Source organism: Aphelocoma coerulescens, chromosome 7 (genome assembly GCF_041296385.1).
Source record: "Aphelocoma coerulescens isolate FSJ_1873_10779 chromosome 7, UR_Acoe_1.0, whole genome shotgun sequence".
Lineage (NCBI taxonomy): Eukaryota > Metazoa > Chordata > Aves > Passeriformes > Corvidae > Aphelocoma > Aphelocoma coerulescens.
The window spans coordinates 37852506-37871820 of record NC_091021.1 but is presented as its reverse complement, the minus strand read 5'-3'; the positions used below and the strand labels follow the sequence as shown (position 1 = coordinate 37871820).

At 46.1% G+C, this 19315-nt stretch overlaps 3 protein-coding genes across 9 annotated transcripts in view; 1 reads left to right on the top strand and 2 right to left on the bottom strand.

Annotated features, from left to right (window-relative positions):
• The window catches only part of MBD5 (methyl-CpG binding domain protein 5), a 107371-nt gene extending 105706 nt beyond the window's left edge, over positions 1-1665 (bottom strand). For all 5 annotated transcript variants that reach the window (XM_069021312.1, XM_069021316.1, XM_069021315.1 and 2 more), the window contains exon 1: positions 1375-1665. The gene's annotated coding sequence lies outside the window, so the exon portion shown is untranslated. The remainder of the gene's footprint in view (positions 1-1374) is intronic.
• A 388-nt stretch (positions 1666-2053) lies between these two features.
• ORC4 (origin recognition complex subunit 4) lies at positions 2054-14081 on the top strand. 3 transcript variants are annotated; one of them, XM_069021310.1, is made up of 14 exons: positions 2054-2090; positions 3466-3537; positions 4047-4123; positions 5593-5683; positions 7009-7084; positions 7422-7507; positions 8643-8691; positions 9181-9332; positions 10618-10791; positions 11166-11252; positions 12834-12942; positions 13383-13478; positions 13563-13630; positions 13789-14081. In XM_069021310.1, the coding sequence occupies exons 2-14, from the start codon at positions 3466-3468 to the stop codon at positions 13975-13977; spliced, it is 1326 nt and encodes a 441-aa protein (XP_068877411.1). In that variant the 5' UTR covers positions 2054-2090; the 3' UTR covers positions 13978-14081. The 3 variants fall into 3 exon arrangements, with proteins under 3 accessions (XP_068877411.1, XP_068877410.1, XP_068877409.1); XM_069021309.1 differs by lacking the exon at positions 2054-2090 and adding an exon at positions 2099-2270; XM_069021308.1 differs by lacking the exon at positions 2054-2090 and adding an exon at positions 2099-2279.
• Positions 14082-14598: 517 nt separating this feature from the next.
• Positions 14599-19315, bottom strand: part of ACVR2A (activin A receptor type 2A) — a 50514-nt gene continuing 45797 nt past the window's right edge. Inside the window, exons 10-12 of the mRNA XM_069021307.1 lie at positions 18882-19020; positions 18496-18626; positions 14599-17996 (exon numbers count right to left, since the gene is read on the bottom strand). Coding sequence (XP_068877408.1) covers positions 17802-17996; positions 18496-18626; positions 18882-19020 — 465 coding nt within the window. The 3' untranslated portion in view covers positions 14599-17801. The remainder of the gene's footprint in view (positions 17997-18495; positions 18627-18881; positions 19021-19315) is intronic.

Here is a 19315-nt window from a genome sequence, read left to right as displayed (position 1 = left end):
ATTGTCACCAATGAGGTTTTTTCCCCCACATGTTTAAATTCAAACTTATTACAAGCAAAAAGAAAACTAACAACAAACTCTTAGAAAGAACTACAGTTATGGCTGCTACCTCCAATTCTCCATCACAACATTGTCAAGCATCAATCCAACTCTGGTTTTCTCCTATTCCTTCCACCCCATCAAATTACGGCTCTTGCAAACCCTTCCCAGCCTGATCCCAAAATTGCTGCTTCCCGCGAGACACGTGTGTACAAATTAGAAATGGGAGATACCCCAGCATGCCAGGAGAGCTCTTTCTTGTGGGCGTCCTTCAGTCCATGAGGCACAGATGACACACACTCTCTGCTGACCACCATTTAACTGGGATGCCCCTCTGGAACACACACTCATGGCCTACTCCATGGTTCTGCACTCAGTACTTAATAAACCAAAAATAATAAGCCCAAAATAAACTAAAGCACTCCAACTGTCTTTTGGAAATTACAGAGGACATAATTAAGCTCCAGAAATAAGCAGACAACAGCAATTTCAATATAAACATCCTACTTGTGTAGGGGGTAGGGGACTCTCTCATTTCAGCTTGGTGTTAATGCCCCAACTCTTACTTCTGGATCCTTGCAAACATCTAGAAGGCTTCTCCCAACATTTCCTCAAGTCCAGAATTTAGTTTGACATTTAAACCCATTACATTTTAACCTATTTCAGACGTTTTTACACATAACTTTCCTTTGAACCAGCAGAAAACATGGTCAGGTCAGTCCACCAGCAGCACCTGACCAACACTGTGAGCAGGGATGGAGCCACTTGGCCTTCCCAGCAGAAAGCCAAGGAAAAACACATCCCGACATATATATTTGAACAAACCATTGACCAAATATAGCCGGGCACCACCGATAACCAGGGGCTGCTACCAACCACATCCCAATCCTGCAAACACCAAGTCCAGCTCTTGGACTGTCTATCCCTGGAAGTTCAGCTCGGGAAAGGGTCTTTGTACAAGTGGTCTTTGTACCTTCACCACCGCAGGGGTTTAATAACTCAAACAATAAGTCAAACAACGGCCTGGAACCTGGGGGGCAACGCCGGGGCTCCCTGTTATCCCAGGAAAACAACACTTTCGGGACTCGGTCGGGGCTCAGCACCCACCGCACCACCCCGAACTTTGCCCGGCGCCCCCGCCACCATCACCCCCCTCCCCTCCCGCTCCGGAGGGGCCCAAAGCAGCATCCCCGGAGCATCCCCCGACAACAAAGCTGGGGCGGGGGGCGCCGGGAAGGGGCCTGAAGTGACAGGCGGTGCCCCCCCGGGGTAAACAGGGGGTAAACACGGGGTAAACAAACAACCCCCCCGCCCCGCCGCTCCCCCCGCACTCACCTCAGGGCCCCCGGGCGCAGGGAGGAAGGCGGAGACGCACACAAAGGGTAATAAAGGGGGAGGAGGAGGAGGGAGCGGCGCTCCGCGGGGCCGCCCCCGAGGGACGGGGGGGTCTCGGTGTGTTTGGGGGGGATGTGGAAGAAACTCCCCGGCGGGGCTGCGGGGGGGGCAGCGACTCGGGGCCCCCCGCCCCCGCCTCGGCGCGGCGCTGCTTCGTGTCCCTTCAGCGGCGCGAACAACCGGCCGTCCCGCCGCCGCCCCCCCCCGCGCTCCTCCTCATCGCCGCCGCCGCTGTCGGGAAGGAGGAGGAGGAGGAGGAGGAGGAGGAGGAGGAGGAGGAGGAGGAGGAGGAGAAGGAGGAGGAGGAGGAGGAGGAAGAGGAGGGGAGGCAGCAGCGGCGGCCGCCACCGCGCATGCGCCCCGGGGGAGCTCGGGAGGCCGCGGGGAGGAAGGGGGGGGAAACGGGGGGGGGGGGGGACGACGACTTCCCACAGCGCCGCGCGCGCCGCTCCCGGAAACGGATCCGGGAGAGGGAGGAAGGAAGTGGATGAGGGGGAGGAAGAGGGGGGGAAATGGACAGGGAGGAAGTGACGGAAGCGAAGAGAGGCGAGGAGGGGAGGGGAAAGGACGGGAAGGGAGAGGGAGTACGCGGTGACGTGAGGGGGCGGTGCGCGCGGGGCCGATGGGAGCGCGCGTGCGGCGGGTCCCGCCCTCAGGTGAGGGAGGAGAGGCGGGAAAGCGCCGTGAGGGCAGAGCGGGCAGGTGAGGGGGGCGGGGGAAGCTCAGTCCACCGCCTCCGCCGGGCGGGAGCTGCCGAGCAGCGGAGGATGCACCCTCCCGCCCGCCCTGCGTCTGCTCGGGCTCTGGCATCTCTCAGGGAGCCGCGGATGCAGCCTGTGAGGAGGGTAACGGGCGCTGGGGGTTCGGTTTCTGAGGGGAGGAATGGCTGCCGGGGAGGGCTCTCGGGTGCCGGGGGTTCGCCGCTGCTGTGCGGGGGTGAAGCGAGGGCTGAGGGGAGCACGCGAGCGGCGGGGGCCGCCCTCGGGTGGGCGAGAAGAGGCGGGAAAACGTCGTGAGGGGAGGCGGGGGGCCGGATAGGTGAGGCGGACAGCAGCCTCCAAGCCGTCAGAGCCCCGCTATTTCCTCATGGGCCCTCTCAAGGTCCTCCCAAAACCCGCCCCCAGCCCCTCATGGACCCTCCCAAGCTCTTTGGGGCCTCCCTCGTCAGGGTCGTCGCAGACTCTCCCAGCCCCGAAAAATCAACCCACTCAGACCCCCACCCTCCCCATTCCCACAGCCCTTTCCCAACTCCCTCATGGACCCCCCCCCCCCCCCCCCTTTCCCCCAATTCCTTATCAGAGCATTCACAGACCCTCCTAGCTCTCATAAATTCCCCCCCAGTCCCTCAGGACCACCCCCAAACCTTTCCCGTCTGGTCAGGACCACCCCAAGTCCCCCTCAAGACCTGCAATTCCTGCCCACATCCCCCTCAGAGACTCCCTCAGGCCCGCTTGCATTCCCCTCAGAACGCGTTCAAGCTTCTCAATCCCATCATGATTCCCCTCAAGGCCCCCCAGTCCCTTCAAGTTCCCCCCAAACCCTCTCTGGATCTACTCACATTTTTTCAGAGACCTTCCAATCCCCTTAGGACCCCTTCAAGTCCCCTTCAGAGCCAGCTTATCCAGAGAGATGCTGTGGTTATTGTTACAAACTGCACATTATAAACAAGGATGTCCAGTTATTCCTGGAAAAACTTAATTGTCGTGTCTTAATGTGTTCCCATGTGCTTGTAGCTTGTTCCAGCTGCAGAAACATAAAGACATTATTTTAAACTTTCTAAAGCATCCTAAAGCCAGTGCTGTTTAGGAGATGTGTGTAAACGTGGGTTTAATATAATCAGAAATAAATTTAAGATGCTTTCAGTGTTTTGGCTCTTTTTTACTAGGAAGGTAGACTGATGCATCTTTATTAGTTCAGAGCAGATGTTCATTACAGTCCTTAAGAACGACCAACATCTAGGTACAGTTTCTGACTAGGATTGTTTGGAAAGCAATGTTGTTGAATAAAACATTTATCTTCTCTCCTTTAAAGATGAAACCTTCTGCAATGAGCAAGCGTAAGTTGAAGGAGACTAGTGCAGAAAGTGCTGAGTGCATTTCCCAGGTCAGTAACGTCTTTATTGATTACTTTCTTTTCAAGTTATGGAACTTTTGTAACTGTTCGTTGCAACAGATTTGCATAAATCTGTTTTGATCTATTTCGGTTTTTGTCTTCCAGTTTGTAGGGTGAATCAGAACCCAGGTGACTTTTTTAGGAGCAGGACAGCGGCTGCCAAATCAGTTTTTAGTTTGTTTGTTTTTTCAAAACCTTTATTCTCCTGTTTTCCCAAGGTTACTGGTTAAACTGGGTCAGTGATTTCTTATATTTTAATCTCCTCTAATTGTTTTTCCTCCTTTATATAATATTTATACAATATTCTTCCTCCTGCAACTTTATTCTCATTTTCAAGACCTCTATATCATTGATGACAGTAAAGATTTACGTATTACAGAATACTTGTAACATCACAAAAGTGCCTAATTTACTACTATTTTATTGCTGTAGTTAAATTATTGGCAAATTCTGGTGTTTGAAGCCCCATACATTTTTCCTGTCCTGTGTTACATCCATAGGTGCAAAAAATCTTTCGTGAAAGGTTCTGTCACCACTGTGCTGCTGGAAAGCTGTTTGGGATGGAACAGCAGTACAGGTGAGTGAGCTGGCTCTAGGATTCAGTGATTTCTAATTTAACTACAGGTGTAAAATAATCTGGTGAAGTCAGAATTTTCTGTTTCTCTGTTTTTCTAAATTATACAGGTTTAAATGACTTGCAGCCCAGTGCTTCTAAAATTATTTGCCTCAGATTTTAAGAGTTTTTATACAACTTTCCCTGCTGGTTTTGTCAGGCTCTGAGTTTTGGATTTCTTGTCCTTGTTTTGCATCTCTAATTCATGAAGGACTTTTCTTTTTGAGACAAAGATACTTTCAGTGCATGTTCTAAGAACTTGTATAATGGCCTGGCCAAGCAAGAAGTTAAATTCTCTTGCTGTGGTATTTATTTTTACTTCAGATTGTCTCCTGTTTGTTGGTAAACTTTGTTAGAAATAAATCTTAAACCTTCTGTGCCAACATCCTGGTTTTTGAAGTAGAGATCCATATTTAAAGCAAACCTACTTCTGGAGCCATCCAGATGTGGAGGTTAGAGTTAGGAAGAAGGGACTTCTTGGAACAGTAACGCTGTCCCAGTACTGCTCCTTTTACAGATGCAGGTCAAATTCTGCAAGTAACAAAGATGTATTTAAAGAACTTGTTTTAAACAATCAGTGTTTTTATAAGTGGAATTGCCTGATGTGAGCACAAGTTTTCATTACGAAAGGGACAAAACCATTTATTAAAGCAGTGCACTAGGCATGCAGAGCACACATAGGCCTTTTATTGCTGTTGTGAGAAAATGTCTTTCTATTATGTCCGTTTTACAAAACAAGCCTCCCCTATTTATACTGGAATTCTGAAAAGCAGTTTACAGACTGTGTTCTGCTTAATGTGCCACTGGTAGTGAATTATCCTGGAGGGGAAATACAATGAACTCCCCAGCTCTGATTTTTTTCCTTCCCAAGATGTACCAGGGCTCTTGGCTGGAGCTGGCTCTCAAATAGTGAACAAACCCACATATGTTGGCTACAGCTGTTCTGTAATCACTCTTTCAGAAGCAATTGCATGATGCCAGTATTCCATATTCCAAAAAGCACATTAATGATGTGTGAGCATTTGGGAACTGGAGGTGTCAGTAGTTGCTATAAGCACTTTAAATGTGGTTTGAGGTGAGTGAGTCTATCTGCAGGTAATTTAGAGCTGGTGAGGTATAGTGGTAGCACAGAAAGCAATCTATTTTTTAAAGAAAGAAATAATTATTGAAGTCTGTCTTTTCATGGCAGAGAATTGCAGAACTTTATGAATTAGTGATACTCTCAACTTCTGCATGTTTTAATATTTTAAAATATTTTAAGAGCTCTGATCACTGAGCCCTTTGTACTTTATTGTATTACATTTTGCATGCCTTGAGTGAGTGTTGGCTCTCAGAGCAAGCCAAAGTGGATCAAGTTTTATTCTTTGAATTTTCCCTGGTTTTGGGGAATGTTGTCAGCTTTGAGGTTTTCAGCCTATTTCTGTTTTCAACAGACATTTGCTGGAGCTGCTGAGAAGAACCACGGTGCACGGAGAGAGTAATTCTGCCCTCATTATTGGACCCCGGGGATCTGGGAAAACTGCGGTAGGAAGAGCTGTTGGAACTTTGTACGGGGTGCAACAGAACCTCACTGCAGTCCTGGGAGCTTTTGCAGCTACATGTTCATGCCTGCCTGGTTTTACAGAGAGAATTGCTAATGGTTTGCATGGGAATTCAAAACGTTCTAGGACTTTGTGTGGGCTAATTCTGTTCAGGAACAGCATGGAGAAATCTGTTCCTAACACTTGTCTTTGCAATTAAAGCCATGTTCTGATTACTCTTTAATTAACCTGTTATTGGGCCCTCACTGTAAAAATGATGAAAAGGCATCCAAAGCTCTGAAAGGAGCAGTCTAAGGGGTAGGTTTCTCCATAGCTGTGTGTATGCAGGGAATGGTCAGGTATCTTAATCCTGAAGGAATATTGTTCCCTACAGAACATTGGTGGTTATGGTTTATAAGTGTAGGTTTGTGTTTTAAGGGAATTCCCCTTAGCTGAGGCACATGAAGGGATGACCTCTAACTTAAGTGTTTAATACTTCAACATTATTCAAACACTCAAGTCTTTAATGTTTACATTAAATGATGTGATGAAAATTTGTTGTCCTTTAAGCCAGAATATAAGTTAGCAAATCACATCTGCAAAATGAATTATTTCCTTATTATACATCAAGTGAAAGATGTTGGAGTCAAGAAAATCATGTGTGTGTATACTTATATATTTATACATTCACATGGGTGGGAGTTACAAATCCTCATCTGAGGAAGCCAAAGCAAATAGTAGCTTTTTAATTTTTTATATTTAACATTTCCACTACTTACAGATATTTTCATACAAGTTCCTTATGACTTTTGCAGTAGGAAATTCTTGATGGACTGTAAATTTGGGACCCCTAAATTTTATAAGCAGCAGTTGATTGATCATGTGCAGTTTAATTTTGTCTTCCAGAAGGAAAGAATAAGCAGAGTTTCTTTTAAGATTTAATGGAAAGAGTTTCTTTCTACAGCATCCAAAGAAGCCACGAAGCTGAATATGGCACCAGCTCAAGAGCAAAGTCCTCTCACATCTCAAATTCATAAAGCTTTTTGATTAAGGCAAAAGCCCCAGATATTGCCCTAAAAAATGAGAGACTGAAATACCAGAGTTATTTTTCTTTCCTTCCCAGTTCAGCAGAATGAACAAATGTAATTGTCACAGTCATGCTGGTGAATGCAAAGTTGTCATTTTAGTATTTTAGTCTGGAATTTACTCAAACATGTTACCTAAAGAAACCTCACACACTGTTTCCTATCCTATAATATCTGTAATTACACTTTCCTTGCTGTTAAAATGTTATTCTTCTCAAAAAAACCTGTATTTTTTCTTTCCTAGTTATTAAATCATGTCTTAAAAGATCTCAGGGAAATGGAACAAGTTACAGAGAACCTCCTGGAAGTCCATCTGAATGGCAAGTAAACCATCATTGATCCAGTGTTCTGTTCTATTCAGTTCTGTATTTTGTATGTACTGAATAACAACTTTGGTTTCAGCAGTTTGGCCCAGCCTAAATTATGGATGTGTTGGTCTGTGAGCTCCAAAATGCCTCTCTTTGTATTTCTTTGTATGGGGGGAACTTCTGTGCTCTTAGTGGCAGAATTAAATAACTTATGAGGTACAGAAAACTCCTGTCCAGTCTAATTTTTAGAAAGGCAAAGCTTTGTAAGGCTGGAAAGAGAGAGAAGCTGCTGATTAAGTTTCTAGTAGGAATGAACTGCTGTTCTTCATGAAAAATCCTTTTCTTTCAGGACTTCTGCAGACAAATGATAAAGTGGCCCTGAAGGAGATCACCAGGCAGCTGCAACTGGAAAATGTGGTTGGGGACAAAGTTTTTGTGAGTAACTTCACTTACCCCTTAAAAACCCTTTCCTGGGAACCTGGCGTTGTGGGATGGAGCTTGTTGGGAATGAATGGGCTGCGGCTGCCAGCAGTTCTGCACAAGTGCTGAGGTTACCTCTGCTGGTTGAGCAATATTAATGCATCCTTACTATTTTTTAAAAATACATCACCTTGTGCCTTCCTGAAGGAGGAAAAAAGGGAAGTTTCTGAACAAGTCCCTAAATAAAACAAACTTAAGTATTCCAAAGAAACTTTGTTCAGAGGGGTGGGGAATTTGGAAACTTTTTAACATTTCAAAACAAAGAATTAGCAAGTTAACCAACCAAAAAGCAGGACCTTTAATATATTTCCAATCTTTTTTGGTTCTAGGAAGTCTATCCAGGCTTCCTAGAGCTCTCCTTTTCCATGGAATTTCTGTTAAAATATTTGCTGCTATTGCCCTTTTCCCACAGATAAACTAATTTACATTAGTACTGAAGACAGTCATAAAGAGAGTGACCAAAGTGCTTGAGAATAAATTTCCCTCATTTTCTGTAACTCACATTCAAGGGGTAAACTCGCTTTTCTGCCCCCTTTGATAGGGCTTGTGGTCTTCAGTTAATTATTTCTCATCTCACACCCGGAGTGCTGCAGAGTGGGAGAGTTTGTGTAACTGGAGCAGGCTGGTCACAGCCATTCAGTGTTTTCTGTCAGGAGTGATTGATGCTTCCATCTGTTTAATAAAGTTGATAATTAAACCCTGAATCCTGCTCCTTCTCAGTGGAACATGTTAGGTGGCACTTTTTCCATGTGTGTAGCTGGAAAATGAGGATGCAACAGCTATTTAAGGAAAGATAGAGCCTGCTTGTGAATTTAGCTTATTGCAGGCATTCTCTTGATCACTAATTTTTGCCTGCCTGAGGCAGTTTGGGGATTTCAGACTGGAAAAAAGTGGATGAATGTAGAGTTATCCATCATTTTTCTTGTCCTGAGGAGTTTATGATTATACAGCATGAAGTAACATTGTACATTTTTGAAAGCAGGGTTTTGGAAGGAGATGGCCTTCATTGCATGTCTGCGTTTGCTGTAGTTAAACAATTCTGAGAATGACACTGCAAATCTATTCTGAAATTTATTTATTCTCTGTCTAGGGCAGTTTTGCTGAAAACCTTGCCTTCCTCCTTGAAGCTTTGAGGAAAGGTAAACACTAAAAACCCCTGTTCTGAAACTCTGGGTCACTTGAGTGAAAAGTGGAGTTTTTTCTTCTACTTTACAGGTGGAATGAAGAAACTTAGCCCAAGTCATGATTGCAAAATAATGCAAAAAGTAGTTAATACTGAACAAATACACACCTGATGTAACTGATGCTGTAAAGGCTCGCATGTGATGTCCGCTGTGAAGGACAGATTCTCTTACCAGACTGATGCTCTTAAAAATACTGGTTTTTAAAAAAATTGGCCAGAGAAGTCTGTGTTCCTTGTAGCCAGAAATGCTGCTTGGCAGAACACTACAAAACCTTCCCAGTTTTTCAGTGTTGTTTTTCTTTTTGCTGTTCTACTTTTGGGAAAGGAGGGCTTAGTGAAAAGCTAAAGGAAAATCTGTGAATTTTTAACCCCATAATTAATGAAAGCTGTAGCAATGGAAGTCTAATCCTGGAGCTGCCCTGCTAACTCTCCAAATTTCTCTCAGGAAACCGAACCAGCAGCTGCCCAATCTTGTTTGTACTGGATGAATTTGATTTGTTTGTCCACCACAAGAATCAGACCCTGCTCTACAACCTCTTTGACATCTCCCAGTCTGCACAGACCCCAGTGACAGTTATTGGGCTCACCTGTAGGCAGGTAAGAAATGGCACTTCCTCATGTTTTTAGCTGCTTTAAAGTGACTTTTGTCTTAGTGGGAATGTCTTCTCCTCTCTTAGAACCGTACTTAATTTCCTAAGAGCTTTTCTCAATTCTCCATTTTTCTAACTTTTGAATTGGGAAGGGGGATGTAAAAAAATAATAATTTGTGCTGAGAGCAAACTTAAAGTGCTCAGAGCCTTTACTGCTAAAGGAGCAAACCCAACATTTCTAAGGACAAACATTCCATACTTGACTGTTGTTTTCTCTTTGGAGGAGCTCCTGAATTTCTTGCTCAGCAGTTGGCAAGGACAGAGTTATACTGTGTTTAAATCTCTGTTCTGAGGACAAAGGCTTTTTTCTAAGTAACCACTTCAGTAGGGCACTTTTGCTCTAAAATGGGTTTAGGATCCCTGTTCAGTTTCCTATGATTTTACAATGTCACGATACTGAATTGTGGGCAGGTTGTGTGCACTGTGAAATAATTCCTGTGGAACACCATGGGAACTCGATAAAACTGATACTGTTTTCACAATAAACTGTTGGTGCTGAAGATAATTGGGTTATAACAGGAAGAAGAATAATTAAATCTCTTATCAAAGCCTGAATCTGGGTTTGACTGGGATTAGGTGATACCCAGCAGGGAAAGTTTCTGGCAATAGAAAAGTTAATTGTTGATTTAATAAATTACAGTCTTTTCTTTTACATCATCACTGTCCTGAGTCTGAGCTCCTCAACCATTATTTAGAACCCTTTATCCCCTTTTGAGTGTAATTAAGGAAGTGTTTCCAGAGCTGACAGCTGTTGTTTCTGAGGGGTTTTTTTAGCTCTTAAATATTTTTTGGGATTTTTAAGTTGTGTTCTCTCAGGCTGACAAAAAGCACGTGGCCTGTCAGCTGTCAGCCCCGGTGTGACCACACAACAACTTGTCCAGAGCCCTGATAGGCTGCAAGGTTTGATTCAGGCTTAAGTAGCTGAAATATTTCCATAATCTATGGAGAAATTTTGCTGGGTTTCCTAGCAACAAATGATCCTGTGTGATGTGGTGCATCACGTGGGCTGGGATGGTTGCTAGCATTGCAAGGCACATCAATTAAAATAATCAGCAAAGGGCTTGTTAGAACATTTAACTTATGTTACAACATTTTAAGCCTGAGAATTTAATAATTCTTTCTTTTTTCAGCACACTTTACTTCAGTGATTTGTCTGTAGTAAAGAAAACACCAAATTCATCTGCTTTTTTAATTACTGTTTTTCCTTTTTTTTTTTTTTTTTTTCCATCAAGGATATCCTGGAGCTCTTGGAGAAGAGAGTAAAGTCAAGGTTCTCTCACAGACAGATATATTTGATGAATTCCTTTGATTTTAAACAATACATTAAGATATTTCAGAAACAGCTTTCTCTTCCTGCTGAATTTCCTGATGAGTCTTTTGCACAAAAATGGAATAATAATGTTCAGGTAATTAAAGCATCTTATACTTGATTTTAGTTAAAAATTCTAAAGTGAAAGCAGTGTAAAGCTGGTTTACTTTATACACATATCCTTTAGCAGTAAAAGTGGGAAGCTTTTACCTAAGATTGGCATGTCCTTTCACTGTCTGAGAGTGATATGGAATAAATTAAATTATGATAGAGAATCTTTGCTTATTGAAGTCTGGAGGTGAAATTGTCACAGGAAAGACCAGCAAGTTGAGGGTAGACATGAAAATTGTATTGTCAAGTGTAAGCTGAGCTCTTTAAAAAAATTATTAAACTGTCATTTTTCCAGGTGAGTATGAAATGATTAGAAGTGAGTGTGAGATGGTTAAAATATCACTTTATTGTTTCTTGTAGCATCTCTCAGAGGATAAAACGGTGCAGGACGTGCTGCAGAACCTTTTCCACCACACCAAAGACCTGCGCTCGCTGCATTTGCTCCTGGTGTGTATTTGGGTATTTATGAAACACCTCCTTGGTTTGCAGTAATTAATGAACAGCTCTCGTGCTTTTCAGGCCATTTAGCTGAGCTTTGCCCAAAACATCATTTTACTGAGCTTTTGCCAGTGCTGGTTCCTTCCAGGCTTTATCATCCTGTGCTGTTAGTGAGTGTGGGGAGCTCCAGTTTCTGAAGTGGTTACCCTGTGAGGATGGACTGTTCAATTCAGATGGGGCTGAGCTTATGCTATTTATCTTTCTCCAAGCCTTTCCATTTATAAAACAAAACTGTAGGTGAAACACTTTGAAACTGTTTTTTCCTTTCTGAGATTCTTTTTGGTTTCTATTGAATCCTGAAATCTGCCCATATTGAAACCTACTTTTTCTACTCTTAAGTTGACATGGGAGCTGCAGCCCTCTTGGTCTTTTTTAGATTTACCCTGCCTCCCTGAATCCTGTTTTTGAACACAGCTCATATAAATACACGGACACTTTTACAGAGGATTACACTTGTTTAACCATCCTAAAATACCCCTGTGCTTGTGTTGGTGTGAAAAGCCCCCTGACTGTACCTGCCCCTGGGCTGTTGTGCCAGCCCCCAGATCTGTAACCTGCTCTGGGTGGGCTGTGCTGGCCTCCAGGGCGGACAGCTCTGTCCAGCAGTGTTCAGAGCCACCCTGAGAACCAGAGCAGAGAACTCCCAAAGTGCAGAGCCTGAGCAGAGCCCTCTGCTTGGTGCTGCTCTGCTTACAAGATTGCAGATTATTCCTAGTGCAGGGCACCGAAATCTGTTCCTGTGGCTGCAGTGGAGGCCAGGAAAGGAGCTGATGGCAACCAACAGCCTCCATGAGACCAGGTCAGAGCTGAGGCTCAACCTTCCCATTGTTTTCCGCAGCATGTGCTGAATTTTTCCTTTGGAAGAAGTTATCTTTCCACGAAAAGCGTGTAATACAGATTCTGGCAGGGATGGGTGAAGTGTTCCTGGACAAACTGGAGAGGAGAAGGCTTAAAGGGGCTCCAGGAGAGCTGGAGAGGGACTGGGGACAAGGGCTGGAGGGACAGGACACAGGGAATGGCTTCCCACTGCCAGAGGGCAGGGATGGGTGGGATATTGGGAAGGAATTCTGTGAGGGTGGGGAGGCCCTGGCACAGGGTGCCCAGAGCAGCTGGGGCTGCCCCTGGATCCCTGGCAGTGCCCAAGGCCAGACTGGACATTGGGGCTTGGAGCAGCCTGGGACAGTGGGAGGTGTCACTGGGTACAAAAGCAGGTGCAAACCAGCTGTAAGTCATTCCTACAGCAGCCTCTGAGGTGCTGATCCATGGACATGGATATGAACAGGTTCATGAGGATTTATCTCCTGGAATCAGGAGGCTTTAAAGTTTTAAGCCTGGAAAACCTTCCTGGCTAAATGCCGTTGAAGTGCCAGCTGTTTGCAAGGTTTTCAGTATGAACCTACTGTGTGTGGAGGGTTTATCCATGAATGTTTCCAGCAGGTGACTCTGGGGGAATTGTGTTCCTGTGCATTCCAAGCAGGAATTGTGTGGTGGTTGGGAATGGAGTGAGCACTGTGTCCTGCTCTGTTGCAGATGCTGGCTGTCAGTGCCGTGACTGTGCACCACCCCCTGCTCACACCTGCAGACCTGCAGGAGGCCAGCAGGCAGCACAGGACCGACTCCAAGGCAAACATTGTCCATGGTAAAGCTCAGCTTCTCCCCAAAATTGTTCCTAGACGCAAAGGAAGTGTCAAGTCCCTCCCTGGAATTCTGGTGTAAGAGATGCTGTGTAGGGAGTGTTCCCTGTGGGGATGAGCTGCACAGGGATTGCCTGTGCCCATGGAGTCAGCTCTGAGCTCACACATGGCTGTGGATACAACAGTGCCAGCTTAGCTACTTACAGGTCTTGCTTTTTGGTGGAAACAGCCCATTGCTGATCATTTCTGCTACAAGTACAAGGCAAACAAATGTTCTCGTATCAAGCCTCTCCAATTCTGGAATTTCTTTACATAATAAAGATACAGAACACCAATGGGTGAGGCCCAGAGCATATACAAATAGAGGAATAAACAGAGTGGGTGAACTGCCTGTGTTTCTGATGTGCTCAAGGGGAATACTTGGGCCTCTTGTCTTTCCCTCCAGGTTTGTCTGTCCTGGAAATCTGCCTCATCATAGCCATGAAACACCTGAATGATGTCTATGACGGAGAACCATTCAACTTCCAGATGGTTTACAATGGTGAGAGCAATGCCTGAGCTTCACAAACCCTACACCACTCACTTCCTCTTAACTGCCCCTTTTCTTTTCCTCTGACTGACACAGAATTCCAGAAGTTCATCCAGAGGAAGGCACATTCTATGTACAACTTTGAGAAGCCAGTTGTCATGAAGGTGAGCCTGAAATGCTTTTTTTTTTTTTTTTAATTGTAAAGTATTTAGGTTTTATTTTCCAGAGCACAGATTGGGGTGGTCAAACGCAGCCCTAGAAGGGAGCGGTGTTTTGGGGCAGGAATGCCCTTCCCTTGCACTCCCTCTTTTCCTGTTTTTAGGCCTTTGAACACTTACTGCAGCTGGAGCTGGTGAAGCCCCTGGAGCGGCCGTCAGTGCGGGCGCAGCGGGAATATCTCCTGATGAAGCTGCTGCTGGACAGCAGCCAGATCATGGATGCCCTGCAGGTGTACCCCAACTGCCCCACCGACGTGAAGCAGTGGGCAGCCTCCTCCCTCAGCTGGCTCTGAGCACTGCCCCTGCTCCATCACAACTTCTGGAATGCTGTGAGCTCCAGAAAAGGGAATGTTCACCCACAGGAAGGTGCTCAGATCAATAAATTTTTGGAAGCAGCTTTCTTTGCTGATCCATTTGGGATTTTCTAAGGAGAACTGTGCTGCTATTCCCTTCCAGCAGCCAGAAATGTGCCTCATCACACCCCCAGGTGCTTTAGCTCAGCTCAGTGCCAGCTCCTTCCCTCACACACAGTTCCCACTTGGAGAAATCCAAGCTCTGGAGTTTCTCCCTGTGGCTGAGTGCTCTGGATCGTGGCTCAGGCCACGCCGCGCTGCCCTCCTGGCTCCCTTCTGCAGCACAGCCCCATCAGGTCAAAGCTCACACTGCACTTTTCCTTCTCAAATCTGACTTGACATGGAAAATTTACTCAATTAAATCTTTAATCACAACTGAATTTACTTCATTAAATGTTTAATCCCAACAGGATTCAGCTGCAAGGGCTATTTTGTGCCAAGTACAAGGTAACATCTTTCCATACCCAATTTTTTGTAACGAAACGCGGGAGTTTGGCTCAAGAACTGCTCTAGGAACAGCCCCATGTGTTTAAAGTAAGTTTCCAAAGAAGCATTTGCAAGTCAGAGTAGTCACATTTTTTATTTTCCCGCTGGGGAAGAGGGCAGAGTATACATTTGTATTTGTACAATATTTAACAATCACTTTATTGAGGGCGAGGGGGGGTTGGTTGGTTTTTTGGCACTTGCAGAAAAGCAGCAAGTGCCTTTTGACAGTAGTACAACAACCTGTGCCCAAAACACTGACAAATACAAAGAGGAAAGTTAAAGTAATCGCTCACCAAACTTGAGAGGTAACAAAGAGGAGATGGACTGAAAAAAAACCCAAAACTGAGGGAGAAAGCAAAGCAGTCCTGCTGGTTGAGTATCTGAGGTAACAGATGTTCCATCAAGGATGCTACTGGAGTCGTTTTGCCCAGGGATGTGTATTGCAGCTTCCTGTGTTTTGTACCAAGTGTTCCTGATAAACAGAAGTGTCTTTAAAAAGGTTAAAAAAGCTGGAAAAGAGGAGAGGGGGGGACCTGACTGATTGTGTCGATGCTGATGGGAGCGGGACAGGTTGCAGCACTGAGTACACTGGAGACGGGAGAACTACACCCCTGTGGCTTCTGGGTGCTTTCCATGTTCATGGGGCAGTTTGGGAATACCCCAGGAATGGCAGCACTGGCTCAACCCCTCCAGCAGCTCTGAGGATGGGGGACAGGAACTTCTCACCCTCACACATAAAAATCACACCTGGTGAGGCCAGGCAGGGGCTCACACACCAGTCCAGGGCCATCCTTGGGCTGGGAGCTCACAGCTGCTGCCCCTCAGGAGCTCAGGACAGGAAGGGCCAATGGGCACTGCCAGAACAATGCCAAAATCATCCCTAGCACCATGTTCCCTGGATCCTGCCCTTGCTGCTCCAGCAGCTCAACTCCCTGAATGCTCTGAAGTGAAACAGGAATTCATTCCCAAGGCCCTGGGGGCACAACTGGAGCAGAGCAGCTCGGGGAGACCATTCTGACCGCTTAAAAAGCATTGGGAAGGAGCAGCCTTTTCTCAGTGACGCTACATGATGCTGGTAAATCCCAGGAAGCTGGGAGTGGAACAGGAACTGAGCAGGGATATCCCAAAGGTAGGAGCCAGCCCTGAGCCCGTGGCAGCTCCGTGGGAAGGGTCACACACAGGAGGGACTTGGATACAGCTTCAGTTTTGGCATCAGATTTCCAACAGCACAGAATGAAACCATCCCTTGGCTCTGTTTTTGCCAGGGAAGGGTTAAAAGCCCCAAGGTGTCTGAGGAGAAGGACTGGGTTGGGATTTGTTCAGAATTCCACAGCTCTGGTCCTGTCCTGCTCTGTGTGGAGTTTAATTAAAAGTGGAGCAAAAATGAAAGCCAAAGGGAAGTGTCTGGCCAAGAGGACCCCACAAACTGGATTTCTTCCCCTTTCCAACAGCCCCTTGCAGCAGGATCCTCGGGCACAGCCGTGACCAGCAGTGCCACAGCTCTGGGTGGAACATCAGCCCTTCCTCCCTCCTTGCCCAGAGCCGGCCTGGCTCTGCTTTATCCATCACACCCCACTGTTCCCAGGGATGAAGTTCACAGATCCAGGTTCCAGACAGCCTTCAGCGAGCTCGCACCTGCTGCTTTGCAGAGACACTGCATGTGGGCACACGGAGACAAGGACACACAGCACATCACGGGCCGCTGCTGCCTCTGTGCTCCAGGGGCTTACAACATTTATTTTCCTTGGAATTTGGCGTGAAGGATCCAATCAGTGTATTGAGACAGGATTTGGGAGAAGCACTTTGGCACCCAGCTACCAGTCACTGTAATTCCAGCATAAGGCTCGACATCCTGAACCCCAGTCTTGGAGTTGTGAAGCCATTTTCATGTTTTTCCTTGTTTTTTGTGAGTCTGTGCTCTGGACACTGATATTCCTTTCGTTACCTCGGAATGGTCATTGCATATTGTGAGCAGAACTAGGTTATCCCTGAAATTTGTAACATTTAGGATCTGGAATCTGTGGCTAGAACTTTGTGTGTGACTCCAGGCTCAACCTGTGGCTCACGGGGAGTGAGCTGCACTCCCCTCCGATGGCACCAAGCTTTGAGAGGAGGGAAGTTGCAAATCTCCAAGCAGAGGGTGAGGAATTGGGGGAACTGAGCTTCCTGAGGTGATCCTGAAACAGTGACACAGCCCCCACTGCCTGGCAGGACAGGGAACACGCGGCGACCTCGGCACAAACATAAATAGGAAAAAGACTCTTTTTCAAAAAAACAACAAGAATTCAGAGCTTTCCAGTGTCACAGCTCAGAGAAAATTTAAAAAAAAATAAAAAAAAAGAAAGTCATGCTTAAGGTTTCAAATATTCCTCAGACACAGCAAACCTAAATAGTATTCAGTTAAATAAATGGATGAGATACTCTGGGAAACAGAGGGAAAAGCTTTCAACTAAAAGAGGAAGGAAAATTTTCTTTCAATAAACAGCACTTTTTCTTTTTTATACACAACAAGCGAGTACAAGAAAAGGCTAAAAACACGGCTCTAGGAATGGCCACTTCCTGGGGGCATGAAGCTTTCCCCTTCTTAAATAACACAGGGAATTGGGAATACATCATTTACAAAACACGGAGCGGTTTATTATTCCAATTAGTGTTGTCAATCATAATTTAGTGAGGTGGAACTGAGGTATACCTGGTTGAGGGAGGTTAAGTAATACTTGGAAGCCTCTTTGCTCTATCCCATTGATTACTCTTGTTTCTGTACACGGAACAGCAGCACACGGAACATTCACAAGCTGTGTCGTAGTCGCATTACAATAGTCATTTTATAAACAACAACGAATGCAATAAAAACAAGTTACCCTTTTTTTGTTGTTGTTTTTAAATCTGAAATGAAATGTTTTTTGATTTAAAAAAAATAACAGTAGTTCATTTAAAGGAATTAGTCTCTTCTGACAGGGATTAAGAAATCGGATGTCAGTGTTTAAAACGCTCATTAGCCCATTCAGGTCCGGATTCTTCATTGTAAGTTCCTTATCAGCACGTGAGGGGTTCTCAGTCACGTCCTTCAGGTGTAAGCAGGGAATGCAGAAAGTCTCATGGATCCACGTTGGGAAGGAGGAGGAGGGGGGAAACAAAGGATAAACACCTCTTGGTGATGTTCCAGAGAGACTTACCATCCGTTCTTCCCACCCAGAACAGCAGTGACGCCAGCAGTCCGTGCGCTGTAGCAGCTCCAGTGAAGAGTCCTGTGGTCACTTCCATGACCAGTGCAACTATCATAGACTGGATTCTTTGGGAGGAAAGTCAACGTTTGTCACCATTGTGACCACAGTCACAATGTCCTCTGTTGTTATAATGTTAGTGAGTTTTTGCATCTGGATGATCCTCTCCTCCACACAGCCCGCGGACAGCCGGGCCTCGGCGTCGTGATCCCAGCACTCCTCGATGGTCTCGCACAGCATCGCCATTCCCTGCGGAAAACCAGGCCAGGGAAAACCATCACACACCCACAGGTACAAAGGGGGGCCCCAGATAAAAAATGGCATTATAAGGGACACCTGGCAAATGGGAACCCTTGGATCCCACAGGACACAGGGCTGGGTTGGGTGTGAACCTGGAGCGTCCTGTGGGGCCTCAGCTCTGCTTTGTTCTGCACTATTGAACCAACCAACAACACAGGGCAAATCCTCTGCAGCTGGAGCTTCACAGTGTTCTAAAGAGGTGAATCCCTCAGCCATCAATTGGCACTTCAATGAAAAGTAACTCCAGCATCTCCCACCAAAAAGCTGAAAAAATCACTCACTTTCTAATACTGAAGAAAGAGCACCTTAAGATGAGGAATGTTTACAGCACATTTAACTCCTACTGGAATTATGAAATCCCTCCCAAACCCCAGTGTGATGGACACAACACGGCATGGACAGAATGTGGGATTCAAATCCTTGCAGCAGTGGGTTGGGTCACACTTACAGAATGTTTCTGCCAACACTCCCTTAGGACAGGCCTCTTCTTTTTGTGCACCACAACTTCCTGCATGTCCTCCAGGGACGGGTGCTGGCCAATCTCCTCCTCAAAAGGCAGCATGTACTCGTCCACGGGGCCTGCAGAGGGAAACACGAGTTCAACCACTGACTTGGAAAAGGGAAAGAGACGATTGGAATGTTGGGAATTTGGCCATAATCAGAATCCCAGAGTGGTTTGGGTTGGAAGGGGCTTCACCCAGTTCCACCCTTGCCATGGGCAGGGATGCCTCCCACTATCCCAGGCTGCTCCAAGCCCTGCCCAGGCTGGCCTTGGACACTCCAGGGAGCCACAGTGGTGCCCCTGAGCATTGCCCAGCCAAGGCCGTTGCTCACCGTCGGCGGCCGTGCAGCGCGAGGCCAGTTCCCAGAGGACCAATCCCATGGCGTACATGTCTATCCTCAGGAACGCGTCCCTTTGGAAGTTGATAGCACCTTCGAGCACCTCCGGAGCCATGTACCTGCGGGTGCCCACCTGCAAGGGCAGCAAAACACCACAGTTTGTACCCAGAATCAGCCCCAGCTCGGGCACCAGCCCGGCTGCTGCCAAACAAAATCCATGCTTTGTCCCAGATTAAACAAAGCCATGGTGGTTCCTGCCTTAGGAAGTTTCATCCCTCAGTTTCTGAACAGTAATTCAATAAATAATAAAATATGACAAAAGTTCTTGTCCAAATCTTCCAATCAGGATAAAAGGGGAAAGAGGCTATGCAATGAGCCTGAGGTGGAATTCCCATTCACATCCAGGTAACAGCTGGATCATTCCTGGA

What these genes read in the sequence shown, in the direction of transcription:
- ORC4 (XM_069021308.1), top strand. Translation starts at nt 2,202, where the DNA reads ATGCACCCTCCCGCCCGCCCTGCGTCTGCTCGGGCTCTGGCATCTCTC. An exon ending in GGGGATCTGGGAAAACTGCG is followed by an intron (nt 5,684 to 7,008) that starts GTAGGAAGAGCT and finishes TTTCTTTCCTAG; the next exon opens with TTATTAAATCATGTCTTAAA. An exon ending in GCTCGCTGCATTTGCTCCTG is followed by an intron (nt 11,253 to 12,833) that starts GTGTGTATTTGG and finishes GCTCTGTTGCAG; the next exon opens with ATGCTGGCTGTCAGTGCCGT.